General features: G+C 41.7%; 1 protein-coding gene across 1 annotated transcript in view; it reads right to left on the bottom strand.

Annotated features, from left to right (window-relative positions):
* Nucleotides 1-12988, bottom strand: part of pkn1a (protein kinase N1a) — a 31919-nt gene that overhangs the window by 4528 nt on the left and 14403 nt on the right. The window contains exons 2-12 of the mRNA XM_083909600.1: nt 7660-7854; nt 6985-7090; nt 6544-6692; nt 5363-5483; nt 3360-3499; nt 2563-2776; nt 2243-2437; nt 1925-2034; nt 1400-1543; nt 1078-1153; nt 88-223 (exon numbers count right to left, since the gene is read on the bottom strand). Coding sequence (XP_083765726.1) covers nt 88-223; nt 1078-1153; nt 1400-1543; nt 1925-2034; nt 2243-2437; nt 2563-2776; nt 3360-3499; nt 5363-5483; nt 6544-6692; nt 6985-7090; nt 7660-7854 — 1586 coding nt within the window. The remainder of the gene's footprint in view (nt 1-87; nt 224-1077; nt 1154-1399; nt 1544-1924; nt 2035-2242; nt 2438-2562; nt 2777-3359; nt 3500-5362; nt 5484-6543; nt 6693-6984; nt 7091-7659; nt 7855-12988) is intronic.

Below are 12988 nucleotides of genomic sequence, written 5' to 3'. Positions count from 1 at the left end.
GTGTGTGTGTGTGTGTGTGTGTGTGTGTGTGTGTGTGTGTGTGTGTGTGTGTGTGTGTGTGTGTGTGTGTGTGTGTGTTAGCCTCACCCAGAGTTTAGTGTTAGACTGTGCGCATTGGGACTGTAGGTTCCTGAGTTGTTGACGGTGGGGATGGCGTTCCGGAGCAGCCTCACCCACGTCCCGATGTCTACATTCATTTGACGAGCTCGAAGGAACGCTTTACCTGGAAACACACACACACAGATCAATCACTCACACTCACTATCGACTCACTATTTCCCTACCAAATTTTATTTTGTCCAGTTTTTAGTCACTTTCAACATAGCGCATTCATCTTTTGTTTTTCAAGTTATACACGTACTGAAATTATTGTGTGGAAATGTAGGTATATCGAAGAAGTTTTGGAGTGATGTTGAATCTCATTTTTTTGGGATGCTGCTAACTCTGTCTACTCTCTTACCCTTAAAGATGTTATTTGCTACAATGTTAACCCAGAAGATGACGCTCTTGAACGTCTGATGATTTTTATTTTTCATATTTTTATTTTCCAAGATGCAAAAGTCTTTATTCACAAACAAAAATGTGCAAAATCAATACCTAAATGTCCTAATTTTATCCTGGAATTGAGATCTTTGCTTAAATCTCTGATTTTGGAAATCACAAAAAAAGTAATACCTTGCTGAGTCATTATTAAAGCCCCTGTTTGAACTGTATTTTCATTTAATTTATTTACTTTTATCATTATTATTATTTGTACTTTTTTTTAGTTGTACTTTATATTTAATGTATTTGTCAATTATGTCACCAATGTGCTGTTTGTTATTGATGCTACAATAATAGAATTGAATTAAGAAGAATTAATATTATTCACCACTAGAGGGCGGTGCCGTTTAAAAATAAAATACAGCGCTATATCCTGAGCCTGTAATGGTGCTTTGGCTTCTCATGTTTGTTTGTTTTTAACTCATTAATATAGAACCAGTTTGAATTTGCTTGTGGAGCAGAAAAACAGGTGTGACACACAGAGTTATAATTGCCAATTCAGGTGATTTGTCTTTGTTCTGTCCTCTCGCTCACCTTGCTGCTTTGAAAAGACTTTCTTCTGCCTCTGGAGGCGAGGAACTCTCTCAATCACTGGGTTGAAAAAGGTCACCTGCAAAAAAAAAAAAAAAAACCCCACACAAGTTCAAACCAGTATTTATGTGTGTGTGTGTGTGTGGGGGGGGGGGGGTGTGTGTGTGTGTACATTTGAATATCGGTGTGTGTATTTATAACACTTTAAAGAGAAGTGTCATATCATATATGCAGGGTATGCAGGGAGATCTGAGGATACTTCTGTGTAGATCTGTTCTTTTTCCCCCATTTCTGTATATGTTAGAGTGTGTGTGTGTGTGTGCACCTCAGCCAGCAGCAGGCCCTGAGGCTCCAGCTCCAGCTGAACTCTGTGTTTCTGGTTGTCCAAAAACTCCTCCAGTTTCAGGTACTTCAAAGCACACAGCGAGCGGTAGTCTTTCCAGTAAACGGCGATCTCCATCTCCCTCGACTGAAACACACAGACACCCGACAGTGATTCTACTATTCATTCAAAAAGAAACAAACATAACTGTGAGACTGCTGTTTTTAATACAACAGACGACAACCTAAAGATAACGAGGATGCTTTTTTCATGTCTCTCGTATCTCAAAGGACTGTCAGGGTTGGTTGTCTATAAAAGCCTAATTAAAGTCTCCTTATAACCAAAGCCACTGTTGCTCTCTGGGTCTCACAAAGTACAAATAAATCATTTATTCTAAGCGATTTAAGTGATTATACACTTGAACAAACATTACTTATGGGTAGAATATTCAATTTCTGCAAATAGATCCTTCTTAATGTCACACACTGGGCCTTTTGGCACTCGCATGCACCCTCTGTATGTACTTACCCTTTCCAGCTCCACGGTAAAGGTCTGATCCCAGGCCTGTTCTCCCACCGTCTTCCAAGCCGTTTGGCCCACCACTGTGTTATCCAGCTTCAGCACGGCGCTCACCTCAGCTGCACACACACACATTTGTAGTTAATTTCCTCATTTACTGGAACTGTTGCTTCAAAAATAAGGACATTTCTAAGTGACCCCAAACTTTTGTGCACAAGTACATACATTTACCGTCTGCAAAATCTGCATATTTTTTCTCCTCATAATTAAATTTCCGACCAGAATCATTAATAAAAGTGCCTACAAATAAGATATGAACACACTTACACGAGAGTTCATCCATCTTGCTGGGCGTCTTCCCACTCACTGAACCGCTCCGTCCGTAGAGTCCCTTGCTTCCTCTCATGAAAGACCTCGTGTCTCCGGGGCTGTAGCAGGGCAACGTGACGGCAGTGCCTTTATTGCGACCTGGCACCACCTCTAATATCCCCACACAGCCCAGCAGCTGCACCTGCAGGGTTCCTGCAGACACAAGACCGAAGTTTTATGACATTCTTTATATTTAATTCCGTGTGCCTCTAACACCGAGTTCCTGTGGGTTAAGCTTGCTTCTGTCTGCGCTGTATGGCCCTGTTTGTATAACGTACCAGTGAGGGGCGAGGGTTTGCTGAGTGTGCTGTACTGGTTGTGGAGGTAGGGGGCACCGTGGCGGGTGCTGAAGGCCGGGGACGAGGCCAGGGCCAGTTCCTCTTTGATGACGCTGGCCTTGGGGTGGTCCTCCGGCAGCTCGGCCAGGCGCTGGTCCAGAGCGTCTCTGAGCAGGTCCAATCGCTGAGACGCCTCACTGAGACGGGACTGTGCCTGCACAGTCAGAGCAGGTGTTATATGGGAATTAGCAACAGCGTGGCTCCTGAAAAACCTGTCAAATCTGTCCTGTTTTACAAGTTTTGGATTAATTTAAGCAATTAAAGTTGGTCCCTTTGATGTGCAGATACAATCTGCCACGCTGCAGAACCAACAGGTTAAAATTGTCATTCATTCTGATTACTATTAGCCTGGTAATTTACTCTCAGAACTTCCATCCATCCATCCATTATCTACCGCTTTATCCTCCACCAGAGGGTCACGGGGGGTGTTGTGCCTATCTCAGCTGACATAGGGCGATAGGCGGTGTACACCCTGGACAGTTCGCCAGTCCATCACAGGGCCACATATAGAGACAAACAACCATTCACTCACACTCTCACACCTACGGTCAATTTAGAGTGACCAATTCACCTAATCCCCATATCGCATGTTTTTGGACTGTGGAAGGAAGCTGGAGAACCCGAAGAAAACCCACGCACACACAGGGAGAACATGCAAACTCCTTGCAGAAAGGCCCTTGTTCCGAAGTTCTCTCTGAACTTGGAAATTGCTATTATTTTTTGTGTTTTTCTCTGACCTCAGACAGAGCTTTCTTGTCTTGAACTTTGCTGGCCCCCAGAAGCCTGAGCACATTTTTCGCCCCTTCGGCGACAGCGTGCTCCACCCTGTAGTGATGCCTCAGCTCTTCGATACGCAGCTCCACACCGTCCTGGTTACCTGTGGGGTGGACAGAAAAAACATCACTGTAGACACAAGATAGTATATTAAGCAATGCAAATGATGCAATGCATTCAGAAAAGGCACTTTTTTTCAATGATTATAACATTAAACGACTCAGAAATACACTCTATACATTGTTAATGTGGTAAACGACTATTCTAGCTGCAAATTTTTAATGGAATATGTACATAGGTGTATAGGGGCCCATTTCCAGTGTTCTAATGGTACATTGTGTTTGCTGATGGCGTTGGAAGGCTATTGGATGATTAGTAAACCCTTGTTTTATTTATACTGTTTACATGTGTGTATGTAATGTAAAAGCACTTTGTAAACCGTTAAAGGTGCTACACAAATAAAGGTCTTATTATGCATTATTACACAATAGTCAGAGAGAGGAAAACATCTGGTTTTCCGCTGTAATAGCTTGAAGTAAAATAAACACAATTGATCAAAGATAAAGACACACTGACTCATGAGGAACAACACGGGGTCAGCCTCAGAGCAGCGCCCCGCAAAGCACAATTACAGCCCATCGCTTAAGCTTTAATGGCACAGAGGCAGACTCTCACAGTGGGCAACGATCACAACAGAGACGAGGAGAGAGGAGGCGTGAGATGTGAGATAAGGGAGAAGGACAAATAGGATAACTGGCATTGAAAAAAAAAAACATGCATTTGACTTTCAAATATGTGAAGAGGAGCGGTTAAAAACAAGCCTTTTTACGTCTTATGACCCCGTTTAGAGCTCTACATGAGATGGGGGCAGAAGGGAAGGGAAGGAAAGGGGGAGGGATAAGGATGCTTTTATCTCCTAATAAGGTGTTGTGCCTGGAGTCCAGACCCTCCTAGATGACCCCTCCACCGGGTGTGGTGCCTGGAGACTGTCTGTCTGTGTACACTACACACACCAACCCAGTGTGTGTGTGTGTTTTGCATGATAGAGTGAAGCCAAAAAAAAAAAAAAAAAGTAGCCACTATAGAAGCTGTAGGAAACATTTTTGTAGAACTAATCTCAAGAAGCAGAGATATTATCTTTGTTATTAGACATTTCCCTCCCTTGTCACCTACGTCATCCTATTTTTGTATGTACTCATTGGTGAGTAGTGTAAATACAGTGTATTTGAAGATTCCGGTGTATATGTAGCCTGGAAGCACACATTTTTGCCATCTTCTCCACAAACAGTGCTGTGACTTTTCCACACAGCTGCCCCGAGAAGACCCAACATTGAACTTTTCTCTAAAAAGTTCCCCGTAAGCTATAAACAGCCTTTGTGAAAAATGTGTAAAATCAATAGGGTTTCTTACGCTGCAAAATAATTGCTGGTCTTTTACATCGATAATACTATTTATATCAAGTCACAGCAGCCCTTCCTTCCAAATACCCATTAACTTCTTGGCCTTAAAAGATCCACTTTCCTTGTAGCCATTAGCTCCGTCATAAGCATTATGGACCCAAAGGGGAACACAGCATCATTAAAATCTTGGTTTTACTTCTACAACCGTCCAGCTCTTGTGACCATCATCAATCTTTTCCCAGCAGAGAGTAAAACATAATGGACCAGTGCACTCTCTGTCTCATAGAAACTCAATCACTCGCCCCCGAAATGACAAGGAGTTCATTGAGTATCACCTCTGAACATCTGACAACATAAAATATATGCAATAAATACTTTTTAATAAATATATATACTTTTTAAAGATAAGTCATACAAAAAAATGTCAATGCTACATCCAAAATTAGCCTCCATGTTGAGTTACCCTTATAGTGCCAGTTTAGTATTACAACATTATATTATACATCAGTGCCATCTGTTCATGTGTATACACTCGCTCATTCAGCCACTCACTCACTCAGACTTACTCTGTGGGTCGCCATTGTGCTCGGTGGCCTGCACAGCCTTACGGATTTGCATGCGAATTATGTCAATCTTGGTTTTACTGTCCTGCAGCATCTGCTGGGCCGTCTGTAACATCTTCTTATCCTGTAAAAAATAAAACGGGAGCAGAAGAAGAGACAAATTAGATGACGGGGAAGCTAAAACAATCAGAATGAAAGTGAGTGTGGGACAGAAATAAGTGACACGGTCTTCAGATGTTCTTATGTGTTGCACATATAATATATAAAGACATATATAATGACAATAAAGACCGTTTCATTTCATTTTGAATGTAGCATTACCAGTCTGCATCTAGATAACTTGGAGCTGCACGGTGAAGGAAACAGCAGCAGCTGTTATCGGCACATGTAGTCAGGCAGCTTTATTTATTTTTTTATTTTATTTTATTAAACTAAACTACAGCTTTCAGAGAGAAGTGTTTGAATTTGTCTTATTGATAAATTAAAATAAGTCTCATAATTACGCACAAGTGCCCTCTTTGTGGAACTAGAAGTCTCGCTTATTTTGTTTCCATAAAGCTGCTTGCGTTTCACAACAAAGTAGACGGTCAAAATAATTTCTGATGACAGTGTAAACAACGACGTGTTGCAAACAAACTCCCTGAGGTGCGGTCACATGATGCACTGCACACATTATCCAGCGTGGACAACACGGCCTTAGGCAGTACAACACAAAGGGAAGTGGAGGTGTGGGAGCAAGGTGAAGCAGATACGGCATAAAATGGGGGTGGAAGGGGAAATGTGAGGTTGTTTGTTTGCTGGTGTGTGTGTGTGTGTGTGTGTGTGTGTGAAAAGTCAGCAGAATAAGAAGGTTGTGGATCATGACACACAAACACACACGCTGTTGCTAAGCAGCCACCTGCTCTGTTCAGGTGTAAGTGTGCGTGTGTGTGTGCGCTTGTATTTGTTACCTCTTTTCAAGGCATAAACACTGACCTTGTCAGGACCAGTTGCCCTCATGGGGACAAAAACCTGGTCCTGAGGAAGTGTTCAAGTCTCGGGCTTAGATTTGAATTGTGGTTCGGTTAAAGTTAGGGTTATGCGTCAAACTGGTGATGGATAAGGTGATATATATATATAATATAAGTCAATGCAGTGTCCTCAGAAGAATAGATGTGTGTGTGGAAAGAATCAAGACCCTGTACCTTGGTACATCCATTGGCATAGATGGGGATCATGTTCTCAACTCCCTGTTTGACTTTAAGCTCGATGTTGAGCTGTCTCTCCAGGGCAGCGATGCGTTCCTTGTGGGCTGACGTTCGACTCTCCGCCCCGGGAGACTGAGGACACTCGTCTGAGGAGGGAAGGAAAAGGTTGTAATGATATAAAAAGACAAGACGAGGGTCTCATGGTGCATGGCTGCAAAAAGATAATTCTCTAGAGGGAATTTCATTTAATGCCAGCCAGGCGATATTATTCCCAGCTTCAATTAGAATAGAATCAGAATATACGTGGTTAATATTCTGGAAAATGAGAAGAGTTGATGATTTGTGATTTGAGAGCCACCACAACATTTAACCTTTAACACCTTTACATAAAATTGGTTAATTGTTTAAATTCACTGCACGTTTCTAAAAAAGGCATACCTTTATTCTCCTCTCCTCCCTTCACCACAATGTGAGCATCCAGCTCCTGCAGCTGTGCGTGGAGGTTGTCCAGCTTGCGGTTCGAAGACCGTAGCTGACTGTCCACCTGTCAGGAAAAACAACTGGCTTTTAATTTCCTGTTGTTATTTTCCAGGGATTCCAAAAGATGTATTTTAAATCATAATATATAATACACAGTAAATACTATTATGTCATTTGTTGAGGAGTGAACAATTGAGTGAACTTTTAAATGGCCTCTGTAGGCGCAATGATTTGTTTACAAAAAGGGAACTTACTGGCATTATATTCCTCATTTGATATATCAAATTGTCTGTCCCTGCCTCATAATTTATGCTCTGAGACTGCGTTTGAAACATCTAAAACATCTAAAAAGTTCCAACTTTCTGTGAAGACAAACAGGAAAAGAACTTAGCATACCAGCGTCTGATTCACCAGGCGGAGGTCATTAAACTGGTTTCCTGCAGTGGTTACTGATACAAAAGTCTCTATGATTATATCATTTCTTTCTGGCCTTCTGTGTGACTAATGATTTGTCAGGGAGGTTAAATCTTTGGGTTTCAGCCCAGTTCTTCAATGATATGCTCATATACTTAATGGTCTTCTTGGCAAATCCCTAACGTCTGTGAGAACACCTTACTAATAACGACGGCTGACCTGCTGAGCGTTCCTCTTGTCAGTCGTCGCCCTGCGCAGGTTCTCCGCTCCTTCCTTGATCTTCAGCTCCTTGCGGATCTCCCTGCGGATCCTTTCGCGCTGCTCGTCCAGAAGCTGCTGCACGCTGGAGTCCGAGAAGTCCGAATTCTGGTCCAGACCGAGCTGCTCGAGAACCGACAGCTCGCCGGGGTCACTCTGAGGGAGACGGTGAGGACAGGAGGAACAGACGTTTAGCAAAGGGATGAGCACAAATTCACCGTGATGTCATTGGTTGCAAAGGTTACTGCTTCACTGTAGGATGACATCAATCATGGATGATTATTTTACCCATGATGGATGGAAGCTTTGTTTTCTGCCGTAGGATGCGAGGACAAATTCAAACCCATCTTTGCGAGACCTTTCTGGCTGGTCCTCAAAACTTTAAAGGGCTTTTTTGAGGTTTAAGACAAGGGTTAGGGTTAGCTTAAGGCATTTAGTAGCGATGGTTAAGTTAAGGTTAGGTTAAGGTGCTAGGGAATGCACAATGTCTATGAGTGTCCTCACTAAGAATGCTACACTCTTAGAAATAAAGGTTCCAAAAGTGTTCTTCTACAAGGGCTCTACCTGGAACCATTTGTTTTTCAAGGGTTCTTGATAACACTGGTGGTTCAAGTAAGAACCACTTTGAGAACCCCTTTTCTGAATAAGGGATTTTAAGAGGGTTCTTGGTAACACTAAGGGTTCCAGGTGGAACATTTTGGGTTCTCCTATGAGGACAAGCCGAAGAACCTTATATGGTTCTACTTGGCACTTTTATTTCAAAGAGTGTACAAGATGTGCCCCGGTGCACCAGGCAGAGATGATAAGAGCAAACTGGAGTGGATCGAAACAAGGCATTGTATTAAAATATGACCATTTATATCAAACACAGGTAATATGAGATAAAAATCATGGGTCTACCTCCAATAAAACCAAGCTCCAACATACAGTGAGGGCTACATGAAGAACCTGCTCGGTATTAATAAATGCTGACATCCAATACTTGGGACATCCCGATTGGAAAATATGGTCCTTAGCATACTTTTGTTCATTTTGTTTAACATTTTGAGAGATCTGATCCAAAGGTTAATCAAAAATCCATCTTGAATTTTGAATAAAATGTGAAATGTTACATAAAAATACATCTAAAACACTCAACTTGGTCGGAGGAGGTACTGAAAGTGAAGCAGACATAAGAGAGGAAGGGATGCTGAGCAGGATAAGGCTGTAGTGAAAGGACATAGACGGGCTGAGTCGATGCTTTTGGGGGGTAGAGCAAAGGGGCAACGCAACAAAAAAAAGTAATCAATTATAACAAGAGCAGCCAAGAATGACAAGAATCTTCAGCCAAATGTATGATATTCAAAACAAATCAGACCTGTTGACAACATGAGCTTTAGAACTACAGATGTACCAACTAGATGCTTTCTGCTCAATGGGCTTAAACTCAGAACTATACAGTCTGTGAAACTCGAAAAGACTGAGATCTGGAGACTCGCCGAATCACACGCGACCAGGTACGCGGTCGCAATCATTCCCAGCAACTCGGCTACTATTACAGGAACACACAAACCAAGCAAACAAACAAACAATTCAAGAACACTTCACCTCCGAGCTGTCCTCATCCTCCTCGTCGCCATGCCAACACATGCCGAATTACCCGATGAAAAACAACCAAACAACAACAAAAACAGAGGCGCAGAAGTTTTGCTCCCGAGCTCAGGCAAACTGTTAAACGCCACACACAGAAAGCTAAATGAGTTAAAAAGAGATAAAGAGGGAGAGTTAAGTAGGGGAGGAGGGGAACGCCTCCTGAAGAGGATATCCGTCCTAACACCAAGCTTCTCAGGCCTTTCCTGTTTCCTCTGTGATTTTGCTGCTGTCAGTGGAGAGCCAGGAGACAGAGGAACGGGACAGGGGCTCGACATCGAGAATATATCCTGCCTCTTTCTCAGGTTTGTGTGGCATCAAGCATCTACAACGTCGAGGTTTCCGCCGCTGATTAATCCGATCTGGTGAATCTGTGACAGTTTGTTTTTTTGGTGATAAAATCTTGAGGGCAGAAACAAGGGAAGGATGCGTTTTCTAAGCATTCTGGACCAAAGCCAACGAGTGAGGTGGAGATGCATTTCGGCTGTCCGCTTGGGACTTATTTTCCTTTGAGTTCCACATTTACAAATCCCAGGGGTGGTGGTGGTTCGTCTCTCCCTATAGAAAGGATTTACGACGGAAACACAGCGTCATCTGAGAATATGATACGATCTATATATACTGTATATAAGCAAGTTTAATGAGCGTACAGTTCAGAGGACCAGTTTATGATGCACAAAAACAACAACTTTTACATGTGTATTACAAAGTCCATTTGCACAAAGAGTACAGGGGAGATTTACTCTTTTCCAAGGGCTGAAAAAGAAACTAAGAAAGAACGGACAATCACAATAAGTTGATTATTGTGAATTTACATTAAATGGATAACCCCAAAATAAGAAAATAGTTAATATTTCACGAGTGACTGATCATTTGCCATCATCCAGTCCAATGGCACTTTTCCATTATACAGTACTAGCATCGCTCAGCTAGGCTCTAGTCAGTTTTTTTTTGCTTTTTCAATAGTGATAGTACCTGGCATCTGGTGCTTCTCTTTAGCACCTGTTCTGCCGAGGTTCCAAGCGAGTCAACGGACTGCCGGTCATTCACTGGACGCGACGTCCGACACAGGAATCAAACCCGAACATATTGTTGAACTGTAGATTGTTAAAAAGACATAAAACACTCCTGATACCAAACCGAGTAGAGCCGAGTTGTGCTATAACTGTAAAATGCAAAAGTGGTTCAAGTGACTAATTGTGACTTAAAATGATATTATTTAAGATTTATACTTATCACATTTAAGTGTACAATACAAATATTTATGCTTTTCTAACCAAAAATGTAAGGTAAAGTGACTTTAGATTCCTTAGAGGTTGACACATTTACAATTATCGCAATCATGAATAACATTTATTCTGGTCAGTACAAGACACAGGCAGCTGACATCAGTTATTACTGGACTGAAATCAGCAGTGAGGTGTTTTTGACTTTTTTTGTATGTATTCGATTCCTCATCTAACCTCAAAGCAACTTTTCCAATCGTTACCGTCTTCCTCGTCGCCTCTTTTGAAAAAAAACCAAGAAGTGTCACCAACTGGACTGGAAAGCACTGTAATGTGGGTCATGGCAGACAGAGTTGGTACAGTACGATCCAAACGGACTCAAAGTGGAAGGCTGCTCGCATTGTCAGAGTTTGTCAAACCTGGAAATGACCATGTTCTCGAATGTCACAAATGTTTTGTCCGTAATATTCACATTTAAGAAGCTGAAACAATCAGAAATCTTGTTTTAATCATGAAAAAAAACTTTGAACGATTAATAATCGATTAATTATTTCAGTTATAGTGGACCCGAGCCGACCTATGCTCACCCTAATGGTCTTATCACACACACAGCGTGTTAATGAACTAAACCAGGGAGAAAACATTCAGCGGCAGTGTCTTTGGAAGTCACGACGAGTAATTCAATAGATAACGGCGCCAAGTGAGGCTAATTCAATAAGACTGTGAGCAGCAGAGAACAGCCCGGGGCTAAACAGAGGAGGACAGGACTGGCCATGGGTGAACATGCAGTCAGTAAGGACGTAAGGAAGTGTAATGCCTGGAGTTTGCCTACCGAGTGATCATCATGACCCCTCAGGACAGAGACAGTGGACGAAGCACAAAGGTCATCGATAGGCGTAGTCATATAAAAATACAAGATATGCACACATGCATGTAAAGAAAAGCCCCTTTTTTTCATTTTCCAGTGAAACACAGGGACATGTCTCTGAGGGACGAAGGCCACAGAGCTCAGCCCTGTGTTATTGTAGAGGGCGTGTAGCGCTTCTGCAGTACAGTCATTTCAAAATCCTCTTTGTCGTGTTCCTGAGAGGCTGCCGAATTAGAATCTGCGACTGTAACTGACAAAGGACGGTAGAGTTGTGTGTTTGATTTTAGGTCAATATCTTATGATAGATAAGAAGAGGAGGAAGAAATGTGGGTTTGATTCAAACTCAATAATCATGCCATACTCTGTGCTAAACATAGCGACGCAGTCGTGCAGAAAAAGTGCCAGGTACAGTTGTGTCAGGTGCTTTGTGGTTTTCAACTTTTGAGAGGAACATTCCAGTATTTCTCAACCTTTTGTTGAACTCGTGGCATTTATAAATTATGAAGAGACTTGTCCTCGCTTAAGCTTAGTGTGCAGAATTTGTCAGCAGAGAGAGGAAGTACAGACAGACAGTATTACCATCAAAAATATAAAAACAGCAACTTCATCTCCTTTTTTAAAAAAGTTGGGCTGGAATATATATGTAATAGAACTTATCCTGAGTATTTCGTCTTAATTTATACTTAAATCTAGGGAGGCACAATATTATTGACACAATATCAATATCGGCTTTAAAATGTGACCCCAAATATGACTGAATACAGAATTTTAGACTCAGTGGAGTCTATGTTTGTTTGTTTTTTGCAAAATTAAGAAAATGCATGCACGAGTATGCTAAATACGTAAAAAACAGTATAGATTTTGGTTATTGGCCCAAGCGCTCCCGATAAACCAGCATCTCAGATATCACCAATACGGTACAATACTTAAATCCATCACAAATACAATGTACACTACCGTTCAAAAGTTTGGGCTCACTTAAAAATGTCCTTATTTTTGAAGGAAAAGCTCTTTTTTTCAATGAATATAACATTAAATGAATCAGAAATACACTCTATACATTGTTAATGTGGTAAACGACTATTCTAGCTGCAAACGTCTGGTTTTTAATGGAATATGCACATAGGTATATAGAGGCCCATTTCAAGTGTTCTAATGGTACATTGTGTCATCATTTTGCAACTCTTTGGATGAATAAAAGTGTGACCTTTAAAAGGAAACCTGAACAACAATTGTATAGGTGACCCCAAACTTTTGAACTACAACATAGTTCCTCTATTCGATCACAATCGACTGCTTCAGTGGTCGTGTTTCTCTGACACACACCTACACGTACGGTAGGAGTCTGTTTTTACAGTAACTCGCATCATTTCCTGTAAAGATCCAGTACGTCACAACCACATGGGCCTCTTTTGTATTATTCTGCTGAAAAGACAGCAGGTTAATACAATTTCCTATTCTCATCAGGCTGAATGACCGCATGACCGAGAGGCAAGGGGAAAGAGACCGAGGCTCAACAGAGAACATTGTTCACAGCAAAGAAGAAGAGAACAGAAAGAAAACATGA

The sequence above is a fragment of the Microchirus variegatus genome (genome assembly GCF_963457635.1).
Source record: "Microchirus variegatus genome assembly, chromosome: 23".
NCBI lineage: Eukaryota > Metazoa > Chordata > Actinopteri > Pleuronectiformes > Soleidae > Microchirus > Microchirus variegatus.
This window is presented reverse-complemented; position numbering and strand designations above follow the sequence as displayed.